This window comes from Heterodontus francisci, chromosome 9, assembly GCF_036365525.1.
Source record: "Heterodontus francisci isolate sHetFra1 chromosome 9, sHetFra1.hap1, whole genome shotgun sequence".
Classification (NCBI taxonomy): domain Eukaryota; kingdom Metazoa; phylum Chordata; class Chondrichthyes; order Heterodontiformes; family Heterodontidae; genus Heterodontus; species Heterodontus francisci.
The window spans coordinates 61,166,736-61,193,288 of NC_090379.1; the positions used below are offsets into that span (position 1 = coordinate 61,166,736).

Here is a 26,553-nt window from a genome sequence, read left to right on the forward strand (position 1 = left end):
AGATGAGGAGACAACTTACATAATAACAGATCAGAAATAAGGTGGATGAGGAAGTGGGGAAGAGAAAGGCCAGCAGCTTTGGATAAAAAGGGTGATAACAGCAGAGGCAGCTGCAGAGCGTCTCAATCGAGATGAAGAAATCCATGAGCAAACTGAGATGAAGGTAGATCTCAACAAGTATTGCAGTAGAAAGCAGGTAACTCAGAAAAGAAGCCTTCCATCACCCTCACCTTCCAAGGTAATCCTGGAGTAGGAGGATTTGGCTAAGAGTGAGGCACTTACCATGTTCAAACCAGATCTACTGGCAAATGATTTGCCTGGTAGCATACTATCCACACTCAACTTAAGACAATGAGAAATGTACTGGAAGAACAATAGGATTGGAAAACTGAGCAATGTTGCAGAAACATGAAAGGCAAAGCATCAGAGATGATACTGAAGTTTGATTGTAAGGGAAGGGAGGTGGATAAGAGTGAGAATAGAATTGGAACACCTAAGGATAAAAACAGCAAGGGAGACTAGAACATGCTCAGAAACGTTCAATGATAGAGACCTCAACAGTAGAGGCCACAAGACAGTTTTGGATGTGGGTCAGAGTTTGTGAAGAGAACAATTTAAAGATTCAGATTCATAGAATCATTGAAAGTTTAAAACACAGAAAGAGGCCATCATGTCTGTGCCATCCGAAAAAGATCCACCTATTCTAATCCCCACTTCCAGCATTTGATCCGTCGCTCTGCAGGTTACTGCACTTGAGGTGATTATCCAGACTCCTTAACATTACCATTAAAATAGATCTCTAAAAATCTATACCATCAATTTTAAGAGGCCAGATTAACTGACAGTAAGTCAGTCTTTCAGATAGATGTAGCCATGAAAGAAATTTACAGCTGTACCTTTAAAGTACATAAGATATAGCTTCTTGTTACATTCACTCGAATAGTGAAGAGCCTTGGGTCGTTTTACTACATTAAAAGGCGTTATGTAAATACAAGCTCCTGCTTTTTCCACAATGAGGAGATAACTACAAGAAAGATTTTATTCTACTAGTCTTTCTAGTGTTGCAAGGTTTCTGCGGCCTACAGTACTAACAACTCCCCACTGACAGCACAAAGCCGCCTCGCGCATGCCGCGTGCACACTATTTACAGCCGCAGCTGTTTCCGGGTACGTAACAACTCCATGACGCATTAACAGCTAAAGACGCCATTGAACCAAACCAACTCCCCAATGACGATAACAGAAATAGCCTTCATTTGACCTTTTATTTTTACCCGCTGAAACATTTTTCACACTCCGTAACAATCCTAAAACTTACATTAGACAACATCCTAACATTCTGGATGGAAAAACGACGAAGAATCCACCGACTAACCGCTAAAAGCAAAGAATTTCCTGACCCACCTCATCCTCCTCGCGGTCGCTGCTGCTTCTACAAGACCTCAAACAGCAAAAATCGCCACCAAGATGGCGCCGGAGCACCTCTCCCATCTGCGCATGCGCACCGCTTAAACGCCGTTTGGGGCTGTCTAGCATGCGCAGAAGGCCGAGGCTGCGCTGCACCCTGGGCCTAAGCCGCCGCTCGTTCCCGTTTCCATGTGACCGCACAGCCAATCAGTATGCGATGCGGTCGTCTTGCTCAACATTCAGCCAATCGGATTTCGAGAAGGGCAGGCTCGCTCAACAGCTTGTTATTTCGGTTTTCGCTGGGACCCGGGGAAGTGGACGTTATCGGTGGACGTGTGTGAGTATGCGGTTGCCCAATCTGCTGGGCAACCGTTCACTTCTGTAGTCTTAGTGCAAAAAAAAAAATGCTTTTAAATAGCGTTGTGGGCGGAGGTTGCTTGGTTTTCGCTTATGGAGCTGAGGTGAATCCGCTGGAACCCTTTTCCCTCTTCTCTCGGTTTAAAGTGAACGTAGGTGGGCATTGAATGGCAGTCAGCTCCGACTTCTCCACTACCCGCCTGTTCATGCATTTTGCTGCTCCCCTTGGACTGGTAGTTTTATTAAGAACCAAGGTTTTTAATCTGTGGGGACAGTACGAAGGTGACTTGTATGTTGACGGTGGTTTCGAGCTTTTTTTATTCAAGTGCAGAACCTCGATCGTCGCGATTTTTGTTCAAGCGCCTTTAGATTTGAGGGGGGACGGGCTTGAAAGGCGGTCCGAGACAGCAATCCTCTTTTTAACTTCGCCACTGTTTCCCATCGACCTGCTTTAAAGTACTGGCCTCACTTACTCCACTCCAGATGGTGCGTTTCTACAATCGTTTCGAACTGCAAAGGAAAAGTCGTGGTAAACGAACGATTTCTACTCGTAGGGAGGGTGTTGGAGGGGGAGGGTACATTTGGCTGTCGATCTATGAGCGGAGAAGGCGACTGATTTGCCGGGACACCTCCATAATTGTACTACAGGATCTGAGCTTGTTGAACTGACATGGTGCAGCAAGCGAGAGAGCAATGGCGACGTGACACAGGATGAAGGAGCAAGCGGGAAGGGGCAGTTAAATTGTCCTCAAAATGTACACTTGGTTTTAATTGTATCTTCATTGATCTACCAGTAATTTATTTACTAGATTGTTTAGTACATTCATGGGTGTGAACTTCGTAGATGAGACGAGTAGTGTAGAATGAGGGAAAACATGTTATTTACGTTTCGGTTTGTTGGAAGATTGTTTCTTCGTGTTCTTGTCGATTCCAATCAATTTTAACGAACATGCTTTGATCGTGTCCTTTTCTTGACTGTAGTGATCACAACTTTGAACTGGAAGCACTCACGTAAATAGGACACCCGAAAATGAAGGTAAGTTGTTTGCATTGATTCCACTACTTATTGATAGTGTCTCTCTTGACGAGTTACGTTAACTGGTAATTCTTGACCGTCTCAGATCGGTTAATATTCTTTTAAGCCAGTAATTTAGGCTGTAGAGTAGGTCGAGTAGTAATAATGCTAGGAATAGTGTTTGAAGCACTGTTGTGGTTAATATCTAAAAATAGATATACATAACCAGTAATTGCCCTTTTGAAGTATAGACGTATGGATGAAACTTCTGGAAATATTTCAGAACAAACAAAATTAGGAAGTACTCAAATTGCACTTACAATGACAGAGGGTAAGGTAGGCATAAAAGAAATAGTGATTTTGATAAGAAACCTCTCAAACTTTGTTCTTGATTGGTAAGGTGCTGGAGGAATGCTTGTGCCTTTCAAATTGCTCCACCATGCCCCTCAAAAGAACAGTACATCTTCTGAATCCGTCTTTTACAAACATCATTGAAACAGCCCAATGTTTGATGGATGCTGTCCCAGTTGGAAACTGCAAAAAAATTCAAACTTTGTACATTTGCCGAACAGCAATTTTGAACGGTTTAATGGCCATTTGCGTTGTCTTTTGCTATGTGTGCAATGTTTGGATTTTTTATTTTTTCCAGTTGTAAGCACTCAGCAAACCATGATCTATTTCAGTTTTAGTTTGCTTGTAAGTAGTAAAATAAATGACAAATATATTGTAAGGAATATCAGTATGTCAGGACATTATTTTAGTGTATAACTCAGTCTATCTTAAACTCTGTTTTGAAAATATTTGTGTTTTTAACTAGAGCAAGCTTAATGTTTGCTTTACATACCTGAAGAAGTGATGTTGTTTGAGGGATCAGTATTAGCCAGGCCACTTCGAGAATGCTTCTGCTTTTCTCTGAATAGTGAGACCTTTTACATCTACCGCATGGTAGACGGGGCTTCAGTTTAATGTCTCATCTGAAAGTGCAGCACTCTAACAGCATTGCACTGAATAATAGAGGAAAATATTTATTTTGTGAACTGAAAGTGAATATTTCACATATTACTTCTCTAACTTAGTTATTTGAAATAGACTCTAGCAGATATAAGTGGCTTTCTCTTGCCAGGTATGTAGTTACTTTTAAATATGAATATTTTGGCAACTGGTGGGGTGGTGTGTGAGTAAACATTCTTGTAACTTCAGATCTCAAATTTGACAGGTGATTTTCTCTCACCAATCTCAAATCCTTTTGAAAATTGTTGTGCTGGAATGTATTGGTTCAAATGTTTTATTTAAGAATACAGTATACTATTAATTTGCTATTCCAACTACTTAGTAATTGGATGCTTTTTATAGCAAAAAAGAATCACTGATTTAACAGGAGTAGATTACACATATTCATATATTCAGAAAACCTAATGAGTGGTTTAGCTAGAAAAATACTGTTCTTTGGGTCTCTTAAAGATTAGAAATCCTATTTGCTAAAGGGAAGGATAAAATATTAATAATTTCTCACTTCAGTCTTTGTTGTTTATCGACATGTATCATAGCATTAATAAGGCACTAACTTTTGACTAGATATGTGGTTTAATTCCAAGTGCAGTTAATGTTAAAAGTTTTTGTGATCTGGAAATGCATTGATGAATGAGTTATTTCTGCTGGGAAGAAGGTTATGTATTTGTTTTGAAACCATTTACATGTGTGTTTTTTTTAAATACAAGTTTGCAAGCTACTGACAGGAAGAGGGAGCAGTGAAATCAGCATGCTGGATACATGTGCAAAGGTGTGTCCATAAATAGTACCTCACATTTCAGTTACTCAAACTTCATAACTGAATTCTTCTCATCAGGCATTGGATTCCTATTGATAATGGGTCAAATGACAATTGCAAGTGTTTGGCCTCCAAAAAGTGGGTAGGCATTTTTGTTAACTGGGAATGGTAGCATAGTGGTTATGTTATTGGAATAGTAATCCAGAGTAATTCTTATGAAGGGTCACAGACCTGAAACGTTAACTCTGTTTCTCTCTACACAGGTGTTGCCAGACCTGCTGAGTATTTCCAGCACTTTCTGTTCTCATTTCAGAGTTCCAGCATCCACAGTATTTTGCTCTTATTATAGTAATCCGGAGGCCTGGGACTAATAATCTGGAGACATGAGTTTAAATCCATCAGGGCAGCTGGGGAATTTAAATTCAGTTAATCAAATAAATCTGGAAAAAATAGCTAGTATCAGTAATGGTGAACATGTAACTACTGGATTGTCGTAAAAACCCATCTGGTTCACTATTTATGTGAACCTGCCCTCTCTACCCCGTCTTGCCTATATGTGGCTCCAGACACACAGCAATGTGGGTGACTCTTAACTTCCCTCTAAAATGGCCTAGCATGTCACTCAATTGTCAAAAAGATGGTTCATCATCATCTTAAGGGCACTTAGGCATTTGCAATAAATGCTGGTCTTGCAATGCCCACATCCCGAAATGAGTAAATAAGCAATGTGTTTCGAAAATGGATTTACATTGTTGTGAAAGAGCCCACCAAAATACTGAAGCATTTACAATTTAATAGCTTTCTTTAGGAACCCACGAGGTAACTTGGTGCATACCCCTAAGTCAATCAGATATTGGGTTAGTGCCCTAGGGCTAGTTCTGAAACAATAACTCGTAGTGGTTCTAAAATGCTTGGCCACCAGCAAGTTGCCTCCATGTGAGTCCTTTTTTAATCTAAGTCATGTGTGAGGTTAGAAAATAAACTTAAGATGAAGCATAATACAAATTTTAAAACAGTATCTATTGAAATTATATATTTGAATAGAGGAGAGGCAGAGGAAAAACATTCAGATTTTTAAAAATAAGTGCATGCCATTTGAGCCTAATCGGTGATTTCTCAACTCTGCATGTGGAATAAAATTTGATAGATCAATCAGAAAGCAGTTGGGTGTGCGATAACACAAAAGGGAGATTCCTTTTTGTTTAAATAATTGCTGTTAATATATTGGTGTTTCAAAATAAAAGCAAAGGTATTAAGTGTTTTAACAATAGCCTTTGTTGGTGCATCTTTTGGAAGACATTTTTGAGTAGCTTTTACTTTACAACTTCAAAAATTGCAATCTGGAAACATTTTTACAGAGCTTGTAGAGTGTCAGCTTTCACATGAAACCTACTTTCCATTGTTGGAGTAAGTTTGGCTGCTATTTAGTCAAACTAGATTAATCGTTTTTTTCAGGGGGAAAAAACTAATCATTTTCTCTCATGTAATTATAAAAGTACTTTCTATTGGATTATAGACTAACACAGATTACAGTTGTGTTAGATTGAATCCAGCCCATGTTGGTTGAGGGAGCTTGCGTGATTGTGATCAATCTTTGATTCTTTCTGAAAGTTTCTTACACTGAAGAGTTTGAAAAATGACTTCTGAAGTTTCCTTTCGTTAATTTGATTTTTTAGGCTTTTATTTAGGTTTCTCTGTAAACTGCACAGCAGTGCCCAAATGGGGGAGCTAGCAATTTGTTTTTAAGTCTCCATCAATGCAGCTTTGAGCTTCTCACCTACCAGGCCAAGGTCTTGCCTCTGGTCAGCAATTTTCCTAAAAATAGGAAATTTGTCGAGATAAACCAGTGCCCTGTGTTTCTGGGCCACTGTCAATCAGTGAGCCAGGAAACTGAGCAGCCTTTTCTTTTTTAAAAAAAGAAAATGGCTATGTGAAATGACATTACCATTCATGACATACCTTTCTCACATTGTTGTGTTTGACCGCGATTTTTCAGAGATTTACAGTGAAACTGCTTGGTGAGGCACTTTGCCCACGGACAGAGAAGGAAGATGGAGAATGAGTCTATAGACCTGGAAACCAGTTACAACCTTGAGTTTTCAGTGTTAAATAGTGCATGGCACCATAGGGACTATAACTGACTGAAATTAAAAATATGTATATTGATTATATTAGCAATTTTAACTGCAGAGAAAATTCAAAATTATCTTGATATATTTTTTTTTTAAATCGGACCATAAACATGCCTGTAATGATGCTCAAAAACTTGGACTACAAACAATCTTGGTAATAAGTATAAATGTGTTAAAATTAGATGAGGTTACAATCATGAAAACTGAACACTTAGATGAAGTACTGTCAGTAGGAGTTGTACCCCAGCATGGAGAAGGGGTGAGAAAAGAGTTGGGGGGGGGGGGGAGGGGGTGGAACTTCAGCCTCCTTGGGGCTGCAGAATTGCGTTTGTGTTGCATTTTGTATCTGCTGAATTTTCTTTTTGGGGGTAAGTCAAGGAAAAATTGTTGGCATAGGCTATAAAAGATCCAGCAATCACTACTTGTGATAGTTGACGGAGAAGTAATAACAGACTGAAAATCATCAGGGGTAATATATAACTCTTCTTGATTGGATTGTCCTTTAGAGCATTTAGATCCAGACTAATCATGATGATAAAACTATTTGGTGCCATAGATGTGGAGATCAGTGAAGAGCAAGAGGTTATTAAGTTGGTCAGTTCTGAGTCCAGTGAATCGCAAGTCCAAGTTTTAGAAGGCATTATGTTGGTGCAAAGGAATGGTAATCTAATTCTCACATTCCTGTATGGTTGGACCTATTGACTAGTCCAGAATGTGCAAGAGAAAATGTTTGTTCTTATTTGTCTGAGTTTTGAGTTCTACTTCATGAATTATAATCGAAGGAGATTTAATTTAGCATTGTCGGCTACTGACCTTGGAACCACGTAAGTGCATTCCAGTGTGTGACAAATATCATCTGTTGTGGGGTTACCATATCGTTGTACACACATTTTAATTCCTGGTGAATTCTGATTATTTTAGAATTGATAGGACAGCTTTTTAAATCATACTTCAAAAAGTTTTTTTTTAAATCTAGTCAAAATTGGTGTAAATATTTGGTGTCACATATTTGGGTTCAGAGGTCTAAATATATAGTTCAGGATTTTTTTAGATTTTAGATTTAGAGATACAGCACTGAAACAGGCCCTTCGGCCCACCGAGTCTGTGCCGACCATTAACCACCCATTTATACTAATCCTACACTATTCCCATATTCCTACCACATCCTCACCTGTCCCTATATTCCCCTACTACCTACCTACACTAGGGGCAATTTATAATGGCCAATTTACCTATCAACCTGCAAGTCTTTTGGCTGTGGGAGGAAACCGGAGCACCCGGAGGAAACCCACGCAGACACAGGGAGAACTTGCAAACTCCACACAGGCAGCACCCAGAATTGAACCCGGGTCGCTGGAGCTGTGAGGCTGCGGTGCTAACCACTGTGCCGCCCTTCAGGTAAAAGTCTGATTATTCGGGTAAAAGTCTGCTTGGTGGTTTATTTTATTTAAGCAGTATATATACGAGCAGTAAAAATGTACTGCAATTGTTTTTTATATAAGTTGCAACTATCAGGTTACAGTTTGAAATATTTAGTTTGATTTGTGTTCAGCTTACAAATTGACAGCTTAGATGAAGTTCAGTTTAAGCGCCCTGAAGTTACAGGTAGAATTAACATTTGCAGGTAAATATAAATTACTTTAAATGGAGATGAAGAAAAATTAAATATGTAGAGCATCAATTTTGCTGTAGGTAACTGGTTGAGCTTCATGTAAGTGGAATAGTTTAAAAAAAAAAGTGCCTGGCAAACTTCAGTTAATCTGCATTTGTGAAATGAAAGCTTTTGTGACTACAATATTAAATTCAAATCGGATTGCAGCTCCTTAGTTTGGAGCTGCTGCTGTAAACTCAAAAATTCTTATTATTATCATATGATTTATTACACTTTCAAGACATGGATCTCTCTCCTTTATTATTTGGCTAGCTAAAGATAAAACTGGCTTTTATTTCTCTACAGTATACCAAAAGTCTCCTCAGACTTCCTTCCCAGCCCCTTCCTCTCTCCTCTTCAACTACAACAACAACAACTTGCATTTATATTTAACGTAATAAAACCTCCTACGGGGCTTCACAGAGGCATTATAAAACAAACTATGATACCGAGTCACAAAAGGAGATATTAGGACAGATGACCAAAAGCCTGGTCAAGCAGGGAAGTGAGGTGTAGGGAGGGAATACCAGAGCTTAGGCCTAGGCAGCTGAAGCTACAGCCACCAATGGTGGAGAGATTAAAATTGGGGATGATCGAGAGGCCAAGATTAGATGTTGTGGGAGGTTGTAGGACAGGAGGAGATTACAGGACAGGGAGGGGCAAGTCGCGGAGGTATTTGAAAATAAGGATGATAATTTTTAAATTGAGGTGTTGTTTAATTGGGAGCCAGAGTAAGTCGGCGAGGACAGGGGTGATTAGAGTTAGGACATGGGCAGCAGAGTTTTGGATGACCTCAGGAAGAGACAAGGGGTGGCAAAGTCGAGTGACGTTACGGAAGTGGAATAGGCGGTCTTCGTGATGGCGCAGATGTGTGGTTGAAAGCTTATCTTGGGGGTCAGATTTGACACAAAGGTTGTCTTTGGTTCAGCCAAAGGCTGTTGCCAGGGAGAGGGATGGAATTGGTGTTGTGGGAGTGGAGCTTGTGGTGGAACCAAAGACAATGGATTCCGTCTTCCCAATATTTAATTGTACAAACTAGATCATCTGCTCTGCAGCTTCTGTCCATGTGCCCGTCAAACCATCCCCTCAGGCATTCCTGCCCCAAATCTGCATATCTCTCTCATTTCTCTCCTATCTTCCCTCATGCCCTCTCCAAACTCAACTTGTTTGAAAGGCCCACCTTTCATTCTCTTGATCCCATTCCCACTGAACTCTTGATCATCAACTTCCTTTCCCAGCCTTCATCCTAGTGGATATTGTAAATGGTTTTGTTTCTTCAGGTACTGTCATCCCCCCCTTTCAAAGCTTCTGTCAAAGAAAAACAATACTTGATCTCTGTTCTTGCAAGCTACCTCCCGTTCCTCTCCATCTTTCTGCAGCTCCATGTTTGAATCTCTCCTGTCAGGCTTCCGTCCCTGCCACGGCACTGAAACAGCTCCAATCAAAGTTACAGATGACATGCTGCATGACGTGATGGATTATCCGCCCTCAACCTTTCTGCAACTTCTGACACGTTCCACCACACCGTTCTTCTTTAGCGTCTGTCTTCCATTGTCCAGCACAATGGGATTGTCCTTGCTTGGCTCTACTCTTGCTTATTTGATTGTAGCTAGACTAACTCCAGCAGTGGTTTTTCTTCCCGCTTCCACACTGTTGCCTCTACAGACCCCCAAGGATCTATGCTTGGTTTCCGCATTTAAATGCTGCACCTGGACAACGTCTACTGTAGACATTGAGTCTACACGTATGCTGCTGATTCCCTGCTTGAACTCTCGACCTTCTCTCTCGACCCCCTACACTGCCTCTGTTTTGTCAGACTGCTTGTCTGAGGTAAGCCACCATTTCCTTCAGTTGAAAATTGTGAATACTGAATCTCGTTCGCAGTCTCCCCGCCACAAATATTGTACAGTTACCTTCCCCTTTGTACGGGGGTGTGGGGGGTGGGAGTGGGGGGCGCAGTGGTGTAGTGGTAATGCCACTGGACTAGTAATCCAGAGTCCAGGCTAATGTTCTGGGGACATGGGTTTGAATCCCACCACGGCAGATGTTGAAGTTTGAATTCCGTTAATAAAGCTGGAATTAAAAAGCTAGTCTAATGGTGACCATAAAATCATTGTTGATTGTTGTAAAATCCCATCTAGTTCACTAATCACTAATGTCCTTTAGGGAAGGAAATCTGTCGCCCTTACCTGGTCTGGCCGACATATGACTCCAGACCCACAGCAATGTGGTTGACTCTTAAATGCCCTCCAAAATGGCTTAGCAAGCCACTCAGTTCAAGGGCAATTAAGGATGGGCAATAAATGCTGGCATAACCAGCAACACCGACGTCCCACAAATGAATAAAAAAAAACCTGTTCCATCCATTTGAGACCATTGTTAGAAAATAAGAAATAGGAGGCCTTGCGGCCCTTTGAGTCTGCTCCACCATTCAATAAGATCCAGCTCAACGCCACTTTACTGCCATCCCCTTATCCCTTGCTTCCCTTACAGTCCAAAAATCTATCGATTTCAGTCTTGAAAATACTCAGCGACTGAGCATCCACAACCCTCTGGGATATAGAATTCTAAAAATCTTCAACCCTCTGAGTGAAGAAGTTCCTCCTCATCTCAGTCCTAAATGGCTGACCCCTTATCCTGAAACTATGTTGTCTATTCTGGACTCTTCAGACAGAGGAAACAGCCTCTCTGCATGTATCTTGTCAAGCCCTCTCAGAATCTATTTTGTTTCAATGAGATCACCTTTCGTTCTTCTAAACTTCAGAAACTGCAGACCTATTCCACTCAATTGGCTTAGACTGAATCAGACTTTTTGCAATCTGTGTCCTTTCGTCCTGCGTGTGCTCCCAGTCACAAAGGCTGTCTATTTGTGCCTCTACCCATACCTGGTCTTCAGTTTGACCTTCCATTCTCTATGCTTTGTAATGTTCAGCCCGTCCAAAATACCAGAGAGCTGGATTGGTTCCTGACTGAGGCAGAGAATGATAGGTGCCAACTAATATCTCATGGTTGATGTGGTCTCCTGAAGTACTTTGATTGTATATAGGGATTGGTGAAAAATATTACAAATTTGTTCCCTGAATCAGCCATAGGTTTTAAAAAATCTGTTTCTATTGTGATGAGTCTGTTGATGTGATGCATAAGGCATAACAGCTATAGGGGACAGTGTGGATAGAATTTGTTTTTTACCATTGAGTTAAGTCCTGTGTACAGCACAGTAACAGGCCATTCGGCCCCAACTGAGCCTCCTCTCATCCGACTTCATTAAATCCTATTCCTTTAATTCTCTTGTGCTTATCTAGCTTCCCTGTAACTGCATCTAATACAAAATACAAAAGTAGGGAAATTATGCTTCAGCTATGCAGGGCATTGGTGAGACCACATCTGGAGTACTGTGTACAGTATTGGTCTGCTTATTTAAGGAAGGATGTAAATGCATTGGAAGCAGTTCAGAGAAGGTTTACTGGACTAATACCTGGAATGGACGGGTTGTCTTATGAGGAAAGGTTTGACAGACTAGGTTTGTATCTGTTGGAGTTTGAGAGTAAGAGGCGACTTGATTGAAATATACAAGATCCTGAGGAGTCTTGACAGGGTGGATGTGGAAAGGAAGTTTCCCCTTGTGGGAGAATGTAGAACTAGGGGTTACTATTTAAAAATAAGGGGTCACCCATTTAAGACAGAGGAGGAGAAGTTTTTTCTTTGAGGGTCGTGAGTCTTTGGAACTCTTCCTCAAAAGGCAGTGGAAGCAGCGTCTTTGAATAGTTTTAAGGCAGAGGTAGATAGATTCTTGATAAGCAAGTGGGTGAAAGATTATCGGGGTAGGCGGGAATGTGGAGTCGAGGTTATAAACAGATCAGCCGTGATTTTATTGAACGGTGGAGCAGGCTCGAGGGGCTGAGTGGCCTACTCCTGCTCCTAATTCGTATGTATCTCTGCTGTTTGCCTCAACTGCTCCTTGTGGTACAGCTTTCCACGTTTTTACCACTCTTTAGGTAAAGGGGTTTCTCCAGAATTCCCCATTGGATTTATTAGTGACTAATATTTATGATCTCTGGTTTTGGACTCTTCCACAAGCGGAAACATTTTGTCTACATCTCTATCTCTGTAACCTACTCCTTCCCTACAAACGTTAGAGATCTTTGCACTCCTCCAATACTGGGCTCTTGTGCATCCTGCGTATTGATCGCTTCACCTTCCCTAAATCCCTTTTCCTCTCCTCCCTTAAGATGCTCCTTGAAATCTATCTCTTTGTCCCAGTTTTTGATCATCTGTCCTAATATCTCCTTATGTGGCTCAGTGTCAAGTTTTGTTTGATAATGCTCCTGTGAAGCGCCTTAGGATGTTTTACTACTTTAAAGGTGCTATCAAGATGCATGTTGTTGTCTGCCCTATCAAACCATTTCATTCTCTTGACTTTGATCAGGTCACCCCTGAGCGTTCTCTTTTTTCGAGAGAAAAGATCACCAGCCTGTTCAGCTTTTCCTGTTAGTATATCTTAGTTCTGGTATTGTCCTCATTTCTTGTATTGACTGTACATTGACTGTACTTCAAAAGTACTTCATTAGCCGTAAACTTCTTTGGAATGTCCTGTAGTCATGAAAGATGCTATATAAATGCAAGCTACTTTGTTCTTTTGAATCTTTTTAGAACCTTCTTCAATTCTCTGATATCCTTTTGATAGTAGGGAGATCAGAACTGCGCACAGTGTGGTCTGACTAAGGTTCTATGCAAGTTTAACATACTTCTTTGCTTTCCAGTACTATCCCTCTAGCAACAATTTCCTATGCTTTATTTGCTTTCTTTTATGGCCTTATTAACCTGTACTGCTGCTACTTTAAGTGATTTGTCTGTCTGTTCCTCTAGATCATAGGGATGTAGGAACAGGAGTAGGCCATTTAAGCCCTCAAGTCTGTTCCGCGATTCAACGAGATCATGGCTGATCTGCGACCTAGTTTCATATACCTGCCTTTGCCCCATATCCCTTAATATCTTTGGTTAACAAAAATCTATCTTAGATTTAAAATTAACAAACTTCTACCACCCTTTGTGTGCAGAGGTATTTCCTAATTTCAATCCTGAAAGGTCTGGCTCTAATTTTCAGACTGTGGCCCCCACCCCCCCCCCCCCCCCCCCCCGTCCTAGACTCACCAATCAGTGGAAATAGTTTTTCTGTATGTACCCTATCTATGTCCTCTAATATTTAAAAGACTACAATCAACTCACCCCTTGGGTCATCTAAATTCCAGGGAATACAGCCCTAATTTCTGTAATCTTACTTTGTAATTTAACCCTTCAAGTCCAGGTATCATTCTGGTAAATCTATGCTGCATTCCCTCTAGGCCAATATATCCTCCCTAATGTATGCCCAGAATTGCTTTCAGTACTCCAGGTGTGGTCTAATCAGAACTTTATATAGCTGTAGTATAACTTCGACCCTCTTGAATTCTCGACCTCTAGATATAAAGGCCAGCATTCCATTAGCCTTTTTGATTATTTTCTGTACCTGTTCATGCCATTTCAATGATCTATGTTCCCAGTCCGCCAAGTCTCTTTGGACCTCTCCTTTTCTAGCTTTTTACCATTCAGAAAATATTCAGCTCTATCCTTTTTAAGTCCTAAGTGGATGACCTTCGCATTTGCCTGCATTGAAATTCCATTTACCATATTTTTGCCCATTCACTTAATATGTTAAAACTTTAAAAAAAAAAGTAATCGACCTGAAAAGTTAACTCTTTTTCTCTCCACAGATGCTGCCTGACCTGCTGAGTATTTCCAGCATTTTCTGTTTTTATTTCAGATTTCCAGCATCTGCAGTATTTTGCTTTTGACTTAATCTGTTCACATCTCTTTGTATCTCTTGGCTCATGTACCCTATTCGGACTTTTATTATCCAAACAATATGTGGCCTCCTTATTCTTAGCAAAATGCACCAGCTCACACCTGTCTATATCGAACTTTATTTGCCAATTACATGCCCATTCTGCAAGCTTATCAATGTCGGTATTGTGTTGCATCCTTTTTAGAGTCATAATGGCACAGAAGGACGTCATTCGGCCGATCGAGTTCATGCCAGCTCTTTGTAGAGCAGTCCGATCAGTCCCATTCCCGTGTTCTATCCCCATAGCCCTGCGAGTTTATTTCCCTCAAGTGCTCATCCAATTTCTTTTTGAGATCATTGATTGTCTTCACTTCCACCACCCTCATAGACAGTGAGTTCCAGGTCATTACCACTCACTGTGTTTAAAAAAAAAAGTTCTTCCGCAGACCTCCCCTGTACCCCTTTCCCAAAACCTTAAATCTGTGTCCCCTAGTCCTTGTACCATGAACTAATGGGAACAGCTTTTTTTTTGTCTACCTTATCTAAACCTGTCATAATCTTGAACGCCTCTATCAAATCTCGCCTCACTCTCCTTTGCTCCAAGGAGAACAACCTCAGCTTCTCCAACCCAACCTTGCAGCTAAAATCCCTCATCCCTGGAACCATTCTAGTAAATCTCTTCTGCACTGCCTCAAGGATCCTCACATCCTTCCTAAAGTGTGGTGACCAGAACTGGATTCCATCTGCCATTCTGCTAGCCTATCTATATCCTGTTGCATTTGATTGTTATCATCCTCACTGTTTGCCACACCTCCAAGTTTGTTATCATCGGCAAATTTTGAAATTTGTGTACTAACTACATCTCCCAATTTGGTGCTATCCGCAAATTTTGAAATTGTGCTCCCGATTCCGTCCAAATCATTAGTGCCAATTTTAAGCAACTGGTTCCAGCACCAATTCTTGTGAAACACCACGTCCCACATTTTGCCATTCTGACTAGCTAACCTTAACTCCTCTGGTTTCTGTTTTGTAACCAGCTTTCTCTCCATTCCGCTAGCGGTCCCCTGAATTCACATGCCCTGAATTTAGTTATGAGTCAACCATGTGGTACTTATTGAAGGCCTTCTAAAACTCCAAATATATTGCATCTGCTACATTGCTGTTGTCTGTACTTCCACTTACGACTTCAAAGATTTCAGTAAGATTGGTTTCAGGATCTTTTTCTATGACATCATTCACTAAAGATTCCATTATCTTTCCTACCACTGATATTAAGCTATCTGGCCTATAGTTCACTGGACTTGTTCTGCTTCCCTTTTTAAATATAGGAATCGCATTAGCTGTCTGCCAATCCTTTAGCACTATTCCCTTTTCTAATGAGTTGTTAGATGTAATAGTGCCTCTGCTATCTCTTACCAACTTCTTTAAATATGCGTGGATTATTTTAATTTGCATGGAAACTCTGTTGTCAGTGTCCTATCCTGCACCAGGTCTGCTCGCTTATCACCTCTGTTTATGCTGACCTACCTTGGCTCTCTTGTCTCCTTTTAAAATTCTGATTCCCAAATCCACGACTTTGCCCTTCCCAATCTCTGAAATCTCCTGCAACCTTGCTCAAACTTCCTGTTTTACCAGTCTGAACCTTTTCTACACCCTCTCTCTCCACTATTAGTAGTTGGTGCCATTAACCATCTGGATCTCATGCTCTGCAGTTTCCGACCATAACCTTTCCGTCTCTTCATCTCCATCTCCCACTTTAAGACCCTCCTTTATAGCCTACCTCATTGACCATGCTTTTGGTCATCTCTCCTAATATCGCCTTCTTTGTCTTGGCATCTATTTTTGTCTGATTATTGCCTCTGTTAGCTATATTTCTGAGTTTTGTAACATCTGAAAACTTTAAAATTATACCCATGTCCAGGGCATGAATACACTAGTATATCACAAAGAGCAATGATCTTATTACTGCCCTCTGGTGAACACCACTGTATAGTTCTCTCCAGTCTGAAAAGCAACCGTTCACTCTTTGCTTTCTGTTCCTTAGCCGATTTTGTGTCTACGCTGCCACAGTCCCTTTCATCCATGGGCTTTAAGTTTGCTAGCAAGTCTATTATGTGGTACTTTGTCAGAGACCTTTTGGAATGTCCACATACACAGTATCATAGAATCATAGATTGATACATCACAGAAGGAGCCCATCATGCCTGTACGTGCTCTTTAATATAGCTATCCAATTAGTCCCATTCCTTTGCCCTTTTCCCATAGCCTTACAAATGTTTCCCCTTCATGTATTTATCCACTTTCCATTGAATGTTACTATTGAATCTGCTTCCGCCACCTTTTCAGGCAGTATGTTCCAGATCATTACAGCTATTGTGTGTAAAAAAAAAAGTAATCTCACCTCTGGTTCTTTTGCCAATTACCTTTAAATCTGTGTCCTCTGGTATCGACCCTTCTGCAGCTGGAACAAATTCTCCTTATTTACCCAATCAAAACCCATCATGATTTTGAACACCACTCTTAATCTCCTCTCAACCTCTGCTCTAAGGAGAACAACTCCAGCTTCTCTAGTCTTACTGTGTAACTGAAGTCCTATTCTACCATTCTAGTAAATCTCATCTGCAATAAACTAAAAGCAAAATACTGCAGATGCTGGAAATCTGAAATAAAAACAAGAAATGCTGGAAATACTCAGCAGGCCTGGCAGCATCTGTGGAGAGAGAAGCAGAGCCAATGCCTCAGGTCAGCGACCCTTCCTCAGAACATCCCTTTTGTCATTTTATCTCTTCTGCCTTCCACTTTCTCAACCTTCCCATTTGTTCTTTCCTACCTTCCCCTATTTCCCTGTCTCTGTACTTGTTTAAACCCATTTTACATCTTCAACTTTTTCCAGTTCTGAAACATGAACTCAGTTTCTCCCTCTATAGATGCTGCCTGACCTCCTGAGTGGCTTCAGAATTTTGTGTTTTTACTTCCGTTTTCCAGCATCTGCAGTAAAGGCCTGCTACCCAACCCGAACCCGACTGGATCTGACGACATGTGTCGGGGTTGGGTCGGGCCCCTCGGGCTCGGGTCTGGGTCTGGCCGGACGCACACAGTGAGTGCTCTGCTGGTAAGTGTTAGAATTAAAAAACTTAACTGAGTCTGGGACGTCAAGCAGGGAAACTGAGTCTGCGCAGTGAGGGAGTGAAGTCTCTATGCCGTCATCATGCACACGCTGCAGCTTCCTGGAGATTCCGAGTCAGAAGCTAAGTAAAGGAATGGCCGGGCACGGGGCAAAATTGGAGGGACTTGGGTCGGCCTCGGGTCTGCTGTGGTTTGGTAGGGTTCTTTTTCCCCAACCTGAGCAGGCCTTTAATCTGCAGTATTCTGCTTCATAGTTGATATTGCCTTTCCTCATTCGTTCAGGCATACTTCTGTGTTAAATTTCCTCTGCCATGTGCTTGCCCATTTAAACAGTCTATGTCCTCCTGAAGTCTGTTAGATTTCATTGAATAGTGTGAAACATCTGCCTGCAGTTTTCAGGAGATAAGTAATCCCAAGTAATTAGTTTATGATTGTCTGTCGATTAATATAGAGAACTAATCATCTTTTTAAAAAACTTTATAAATGTGTCAGATATCTAGATTTGACAGCAACTGGCTCTGAACTAAATATCTCATGATCCTGAATGCTGAAACGAAAGGGAGAAATTGGAAGAGACCTTCCTGATTATGGATTGTGAAGATAGAAAGCAGAGGAATCAAGGATCCAATCTTAATTAAAAACAGAAAATGCTGGGCATACTCAGGAGGTCTGGAAGCATCTGTGGAGAGAGAAACAACAGTTAACATGTCAGGTCTGTGACCTGCCCTAAATAGTTGTAAACTACTCCTTGCCAAAATTATACACATGTACATGGTGGATCAGGACAATATTGGAGAAAATTGTTTACACAGAGGATTGCAAGGTGCTGGAATGCACTACTGGAGTTAGTGATTGAAGCAGAGACCATGTTGTTATTCAAGCATACGTTAGATGATAATCGAAGGAACAGGGGAATAAAGAGATATGGGAGCAAGGCAGGCACGTAGGATTAGGACAACTACTTGTTTAGAGGATCAACAACAACTTGGTTGTGCCAAATAGCATGTTACCATGTTGTAATTTCTGTGTAATTCAATGATGCTAATGAACAAATGTCCTGTGAACAATGATTGTCAATCTCAAACATGAAGAATGAACACTTCGTAAAGTATAAAACTTAACAGTAACTTTTGAGTTTTAAAAGCTGGGATGTCGAGGTATTTGTTTATGAGAAGAGTCTGCATTTTTAAGACAATGAAACATTTCAGAATTGGTTCTTGGTATTGCACCAAATCATTTTCTTTTGTTTCAGCCTTAACATATTGTTTTTGTCTTCTCGCTATCCACTCACGACCATACATTCATCCACAGTCAAGCCTATGTTGAAGAAACAGTATTGGATTACTAGTAACTTGTGTCAGTGGCTCTTCAGAAATGGTTACCAGATGTCATTCAGGAAAAATTGGAAAATCACTCTTTCCCTTTCTTGCTGCTGATAAAACCTAAACACTTCATTTTTGTTTGATTGAGAACTGAAGAACCTTACACCTCTTATTTCTACCCCCCCCGCCACCCCCTCCCCCCACCCACACCACCAAAGGAAAAGCTGATGAATTTGAATGATCAGCAACCCTAGGGCACAAATGCGTTTTGTAGCAATATAAAGTATCAAGCATTTTTATTTTCCCTTCGTCCTATCAATTTTTTTTTCTACTTTTAGTCCCCTAACTAAAAGTAAGTTTGCTCCTGGGATGTTAGGTGGCATGCAAGTGTTGACTTTTAAATTTATTTCCCCCACTTCCCCCTGCTTCTGAGGAGACAGCTCAACTGACTCTCGCTATGACTGAATAGATAAACCTCAGCATCATCATGCTGACAGTGTTGATGAATTAATGTGCAGTACTGCTGAGTTGTCTTGTCAAAAGTTCAGTGAATTATCAGAAGACGGAATGACTTCTTAAATAAACTTGCGTAGACATTAGGCTGGCATGCACACTAGGTGATATGTTCTCTAAACCTACCACTTAACATAGAAACATTTGCAGCACAGAAGGAGGCCATTCAGCCCATCATGTCTTTTCCAGGGGGGAAAAGAGCTATCCTGTCTAATCCCATCAAGCTCTTGATCCTTAGCCCTGTTGGTTATGGCACCTTAAGTGCATATGCCAAGTGTTTTTTAAGTGCCATGAGGTTTCTGCCTCTACCATCATTTCAGGAAGTGAGTTCCAGACCCTATCACCCTCTGGGTGAAGAAATGCCTCCTCAACACCCCTCTAATCCTTCCACCAAATACATTAAATCTATGCCCCTGGTAATTAACCTCTCCTCTAATGGAAATAGGTTCTTCCTATCCACTCTATCTAGGTTTCTTATAATTTTATACACCTCAAATAAATCTCCCTTCAGCATCCCCAGTTCCAAAGAAAACAAACTCAGACCATCAATCTTTCCTCATAGCTAAAATTCTCCAGTCCTGGCAACATACTTGTAAATCTCTTCTGTACCCTCTCTAGTATTAGAAAAATGTATATTTAGGTTTAAAATTCAGAGCCATAAAATTAATGTGGTTTCTAATCGAGATTTACAGTAGAGTTCTGTTAAAACTGTACTTTGGGGTTAGTGAATTTTAGCAAGAGGTGCAACGCATTGCATCAGAATGTCTATTTTATGTCACAGTTCTCATTCGATAAGATGCCGTACAAGAGATATTAGACAAAATTATGGCTCATGGGATTGGGACTAATATATTAGCATGGATTGTGGATTGGTTAGAGATTAGAGATACAGCACTGAAACAGGCCCTTCGGCCCACCAAGTCTGTGCCGAACATCAACCACCCATTTATACTAATCCTACACTAATCCCATATTCCTGCCAAACATCCCCACTTGTCCCTACACTTCTCTACCACCTACCTACACTAGTGACAATTTATAATGGCCAATTTACCTATCAACCTGCAAGTCTTTTGGCTTGTGGGAGGAAACCGGAGCACCCGGAGAAAACCCACGCAGACACAGGGAGAACTTGCAAACTCCACACAGGCAGTACCTGGAATCGAACCCGGGTCCCTGGAGCTGTGAGGCTGCGGTGCTAACCACTGCGCCACTGTGCAGACGGAAAACAGAGATTAGGAATAAATAGGTCATTTTTGGGTTGACAACCTGTAGCTAGTACTACAATGATCTGTGCTTGGGCTGCAGCTATTTACTATCTATGTCAATGACTTGGATACATTACATATGTAGTAATAATAATATTAATAGTAATGGGGGATTTTAACTACCCCCAATATTAACTGGGATAGTTTTAGTGTGAAAGGAATTGAGGAAGCAGAATTCTTGAGGTGCATTCAGGAGAGTTTTTTTGGCCAGTATGTAGCAAGTCCAACAAGAGAGGGGTGCAGTTTTAGACTTCGTTTTAGGAAATGAAGCTGGGCAGGTGGAAGAAGTGGCAGTCGGAGAGCATTTTGGTGGTAGTCACCATAATTCAGTTAGTTTTAACATAATTATGGAAAAGGACAGAGATAGAACAGGAATTAGAGTTCTCAATTGGGGCAAGGCCAATTTTACTAAACTGAGGAGTGATTTAGTGAAAGTGGACTGGAAACAGCTACTTGAAGGTAAATCAGTGAGAGAAGTGGGAGGCATTCAAAGGGGAGATTCAAGGGGTTCAGAGAAAACATGTTCCCACAAAGAAAAAGGGTGGGGCAGCCAAATCTACAGCCCCATGGATGTCGAGGAGTTTACAGGGTAAGGCGCTGCAGAAAAGGAAAGCTTATGTCCGACACCGAGAACAGAAAGCCGAGAGGTGTATAGAAAGTGGAGGGGTGAAATCAAAAAGGAAATGAGGAAAGCAAAGAGAGGGTATGAAAGAATATTGGCAAGCAAAATCAAGGTGAACCCAGAGATGTTTTATCAATACATTAGGAGTAAGAGGATAACTAAGGAAAGATTAGGGCCCATAAAAGACCAAAAAGGTGTGGAAGATGTTGGTATTGTTCTGAATGAATACTTTGTGTTTGTCTTCAGAAAAGAGGGGGACAATACAGATATTGTAGTTAAGGAAGAGGGGTGTGAAGTATTGGATGTGATAAACATAGGGAGAGAGGAAGTATTGATGGGATTAGCATCCTTGAAAGTTGATAAATCACCAGGGCCAGATGAAATGTATCCTAGGCTGTTAAAATAAGCAAGAGAGGAAATAGCAGAGGGTCTGACCATCATTTTCCAGTCCTCACTGGATACAGGTGTGGTGCCAGAGGATTAGAGAACTGCTAACGTTGTACCTCTATTTAAAAAAGGAGCGAGGGATAGACCAAATAATTACAGGCCAGTCAGTCTAACCTCAGTAGTGGGCAAATTATTGGAATCTATTCTGAGAGACAGGATAAACTGTCACTTAGAAAGGCACAGATTAATCAAGGATAGTCAGCATGGATTTGTTAAGGGAAGATCTTGTTTGACCAACTTGATTGAATCTTTTGAAGAAGTAACAAGGAAGATATATGAGGGTAGTGCAGTGGATGTGGTCTACATGGATTTTAGCAAGACTTTTGACAAGGTTCCACGTGACAGACTGGTTAAAAAAAAATCCCATGGGATCCAGGGAAATGCCGCAAGGTGGATACAAAATTGGCTCAGTGGCAGGAAACTAAGGGTAATTGTTGATGGGTGTTTTTGTGACTAGAGGGCTGTTTCCAGTGGTGTTTCGCAGGGCTCAGTACTGGGTCCCTGCTTTTTGTGGTATATATTAACGATTTGGACGTAAATGTAGGAGGCATAATCAAGAAGTTTGCAGACAACACACAGATTTGCCGTGTGATAGATAGCGAGGAGGATAGCTGTAGGCTGCAGGGCGATATTGATGGTCTGGTCAAGTGGGCAGAAAAGTGGCAAATGGAATTCAACCTGGCGAAGTGTGAGGTGATGCATTTAGGGAGGTCAAACAAGGCAAAGGGATACACCATTAATGGGAAAATATTCAGAAGTGTAGAGGAAGTGAAGGACCTTGGAGTAGATGTCCACAGATCCCTGAAGGTAGCAGGACAGGTCGATAAGGTGGTCAAGAAAGCATGTAGAATCCTTTCCTTTATTAGCCAAGGTATAGAATATAAGAGCAGGGAGGTTATGCTGGAACTATATAACTCATTGGTTAGGCCACAACTTGAGTAATGTGTGCAGTTCTGGTCGCCTCATTACAGAAAGGATGTAATTGCACTAGATAGGGTACAGAGGAGATTTACAAGGATGTTGCCAGGACTGGAAAAATGCAGTTATGAGAAAAGATTGGATCGGCTGGGGTTGTTCCCCTTGGAACAGAGAAGGCTGCGGGGAGATCTGATTGAAATGAACAAAATTTTGAGGGGCCTGAATCTCGTGGAGATGAAGAGCCTATTCACCTTAGCAGAGAGGTCAGTGACGAGGGGACATAGATTTAAAGTGATTGGTAGAAAAATTAGAGGGGAGGTGAGGAAAGATGTTTTCATCCAGAGGGTGTTGGGGGTCTGGAAGTCATTGCCTGAAAGGGTAGTTGAGGCAGAAACCCTCAACTCATTCAAAAGAAGCCTGGATATGCACCTTAAGTGCCGTAATCTGCAGGACCAGATGCTGGAAGGTGGGATTAGAATGGGTGGATCATTTTCCTGCCAGCACAGACAAGATGGGTCAAGTGGCCTCTTTCTGTGCCTTAAACATTCTATGATTCTATTCTATATGGTTCCCTTATCTAATGTTTGCCGACAATACTAAGTTAGTTGGTAAAGTAAGCTGTGAGCAGGAAGCAAAGAGGCTGCAAAAGGACGTGGGTTAAGTGAAAACATGGCAGACGGAATATAATATGGAGAAATGTGAAGTTATCCACTTCGGTAGGTAACATAGAAAAGTAAAACATTTTTTAAATGGTGAGAAACCTGGGGGATGCTGGTATTTAGAAGGATCTATGTGTCCTTGAACATGAATCGCAGAAAGTTATCATGCAGGTACAGCAAGTAGTTAGGAAGGCAAATATATGTTCGCCTTTGTTACAAAGGGATTGGAGTATGAGTAAAGAAGTCTTACTGAAATTATGAGGGCCTTGATGAGAACACACCAGGAGTACTGTGCAGTTTTGGGCTCCTTACCTAAGGAAGGATATATTTGCCTTAAAGGGAGTGCAACAAAAGTTCACTACTGATTCCTGGGATGAGGGGATTGTCCTATGAGGAGAGATTGATTAGACTAGGCCTACATTCCCTACAGTTTAGAAGAATCATAGGTGATCTCATTGAAACACAAAATTCTTAAGGGGCTTGATAGCAGAGATGCTGGGAGAATGTTTTACCTGGTTGGGGAGTCAAGAATTAGGATTCAAAAATCTCAGAATAAGAGGACAGCCATTTAGTAATGAGATGAGAAATTTCTTCACTCAACAGGCTGTGAACCTTTGGAATTCTTTATGATTTGATTTGATTTACCCCATAGAGATGTTGATACTCAGTTGTTGAGTATATTCAAGTCCGAGATCGATAGATATTTGGGTACAAAGGAAATCAAGGGGTGTGGGAAGGTGGAGCTAAGGTAGAACATCAGTCACAATCTTATTGAATTGTGGATCAGGCACGAGGGGCGGAATGGCCTACTCCTGCTCCTAATTCTTATGTTCTTATGCCTAGTTTTCTTTTGAAATATTGCTACAAGTTATAAAATGTGCTTTTGCTGACTGTTGATACACAATTGTCTGCAGCCGTGTAATCTAGTTTTAAAGTAGAGGTGGCCATTATTAGTTAGAAATAAAGTAATGACAAAGTACATCATGGATGTGTCAAACAAGAAGTAAAATGTAAGATAGTCTTAATAAATTATGTGGAAGAGTGAACCTAGTTTACACTGGGAAATAATGATTTGTGGCAGTAGGTTTTGGGTAGTATAGTGTCTCGCCAATGTGAACATGAACTATCATTTTGGGGGCAAATGTTTGATTGCAAAGTTGTGTCTGCCATTTCAGATTTTACTTTTCTGATTGATTTAGTCCTTTTTGGTTCATGCAAAATGCTTGCGATTCACTGAGGTGAAGACCTGAACCCCCATGTTCAACATTGACAGAAGAAGTATTCAGGATGTGAATATTTGAGTGGTTTAGGAAGTCACTTTTATGGACTGAAGATAAATTGCTTTTATTTAGCAGCTGTCCATAGTGTTTCACATAAATTGTTTTTATTTATCAACTAGCATGTTTAAGGAATAGAAGATGCTTTGTTTTGTTAATTAGGTGTGTATTTGTTTCTGGAAGAGAGAGGGAGAGAGTTCTGTTATAATTATGTGTTTGATTCACTTTTTTGGCAGCAGCAATTTTCTCTTGCAATATATTTAACTAAAGCCTTGGTGCTCAACTGGAAAGCAAGCATAGCTGATTCATGTTTTAAAACACAAGTCATATACTGAAGTACAAAATCTCTCTGCTTGAAGGATTGCTCAAGCAACTTCAATAAAAGCAAGTTATTGATTTACTCATAACTAAAAGGAATTTCAATGTTTTATCATAACTTAATCTGCTTCTAATGTAGGTTGACTGTACAACAAAGGTGTTCAATATGTAATGAGATGGGGCTGATGTGTGTTTTATATCCAGGTATATGAGAGGTAGAATGGAAAAGCAGAATTTTTTTTTAAAGGTTTGAGAGACTGGTAAATATTGGTATTCGGAGGGACCTAGGTGTCCTTGTAGGCAAATCAAATCAAGTTAACATGAAGACACAGCAACTAATTAGGAAGGCACATGGTGTGTTAACCTTTATTGCAAGAGTAAGGAAGTCTTGCTACAATTATACGGCACTTTGGTGAGACCACATCTCAAGAACTGCATGCAGTTTTGGTCCCCTTACTTAAGGAAGGATATACTTGCCATTGAGCAGATACAATGAGGGTTCACTAGATTGATTCCTGGGATGAGAGGGCTATCCTATGAGGAGAGATTGAGTAGATTGGGTTTATATTTTCTGGATTTAGATTAAGAGATGCTCTCATACTTAGAGGGCTTGAATGGGTTCTGAGAGGCTGTTTCCCTGACTGTGTTAGATGGAAAATATCAGGAGATTTTACCTACTTGTTTTTCCTCATGGTGGATGGTGACAGATAATTGTCTGTGTAATGTGTGATCAAGTCATGTGAAAGGTGGATATATTTTCTCTAATAGAGGAATCCTGTCCACAAGAATTTACATTGATATAGAATGAAGTTCGTAAGAAAAGCTATATTGTTTGATGCCGAAATAGGGTGCATCAGAGCTATGCTGCGGCTACCCTGATCAGATCGTTGCTCGCTGTGTATCGTGCATACTCACAAATGGGCTAAGGCCACCACTTTTGGACCTGAAGAATGCCCGGTCTATCTCAAATTACCCCACAAGGGTAAGGTATCTCAGAAATTTGAGCAATAGGTGAAACCAGCCCTTTCACGCTATCCAAGAGCAATACGAGTGGTATTTTCCACTAACAGGATGCTACCGTTAAGCCAAAAAGACATTCTGCCAACTGCACGAGTAATGTGGTAGATGAGTTTCAGCGCCGGTGCGATGCCAGATACATAGGCCGTATGTCCCAACAACTGGCGGATCATATCAAACTGCATGTCCCATCGGCTGTTCACCATAGGTAGAGTATTGACCTTACTTAACCAGCCCGTGCTTGCAAAACTCTGAACATAATGTCCAAGGTTAGATATGATTCCGCAGTTGGACAGCACTTGTGTTAAGAATTACACTAACAGCCATTTTAAGATTATCAGTCGGGCTCGCAATGTTTGCTAGAAGCTACATATATTCATACCCAGGGAAAAGGAACATGGCCAGGCATTGTGCCTTTTTTTTTAAGTTAACAAAAGCATGAGGGACAACAGTTCCCTGGTGCATTCTCCATGGCAATGCTTCAACCAATCAGAGTCGACTTGCTAACCAATCATCACCCTTTTCTCATGCACTATAAATTGTTGCTTCCTTTGAAATTTGGCATTCTTGCATCTGTCCTGAAGAATGCAAGATAAAAAGCTTTGACAGCATTTCTCTTTTTCAGCAGTACTCAACATTGCATTACTCGATTAATAATTAGATATCTTGAGCTAGCTTCTCTCCTACGACAAATATGTTGCTTTTATGTAAGAAATTATAAATGATCATTATGTATGTTAAGTGCTGCTCTACAGATTCCTTGCAGTCCTGCATGTGTAAGGGACGCTTAAGGTGATTTTCAAACAGCAGTGAACTCGCACACAACCTCAAATTTAATGAAGTGTTCTTTGGGTGGAAAACAGAAACTGAAACCTTCATCGATTGGGTGTTATGTGTACTGCTTGTGAGACTAATA

At 40.8% G+C, this 26,553-nt stretch overlaps 1 protein-coding gene across 5 annotated transcripts in view; it reads left to right on the forward strand.

Moving 5' to 3' along the window:
• Positions 1-1,661: 1,661 nt before the first annotated feature.
• arid4a (AT-rich interactive domain 4A) overlaps positions 1,662-26,553 on the forward strand; it is a 144,354-nt gene continuing 119,462 nt past the window's right edge. The window contains exons 1-3 of one of the 5 annotated variants that reach the window (XM_068039224.1): positions 1,662-1,743; positions 2,745-2,799; positions 4,497-4,558. In XM_068039224.1, coding sequence (XP_067895325.1) covers positions 4,538-4,558 — 21 coding nt within the window. In that variant the 5' untranslated portion in view covers positions 1,662-1,743; positions 2,745-2,799; positions 4,497-4,537. Of the gene's footprint in view, positions 1,744-1,790; positions 1,920-1,945; positions 2,293-2,503; positions 2,519-2,744; positions 2,800-4,496; positions 4,559-26,553 lie in introns of those variants that run through there. The other 4 variants (XM_068039226.1, XM_068039225.1, XM_068039227.1 and 1 more) reach the window with 4 other exon arrangements.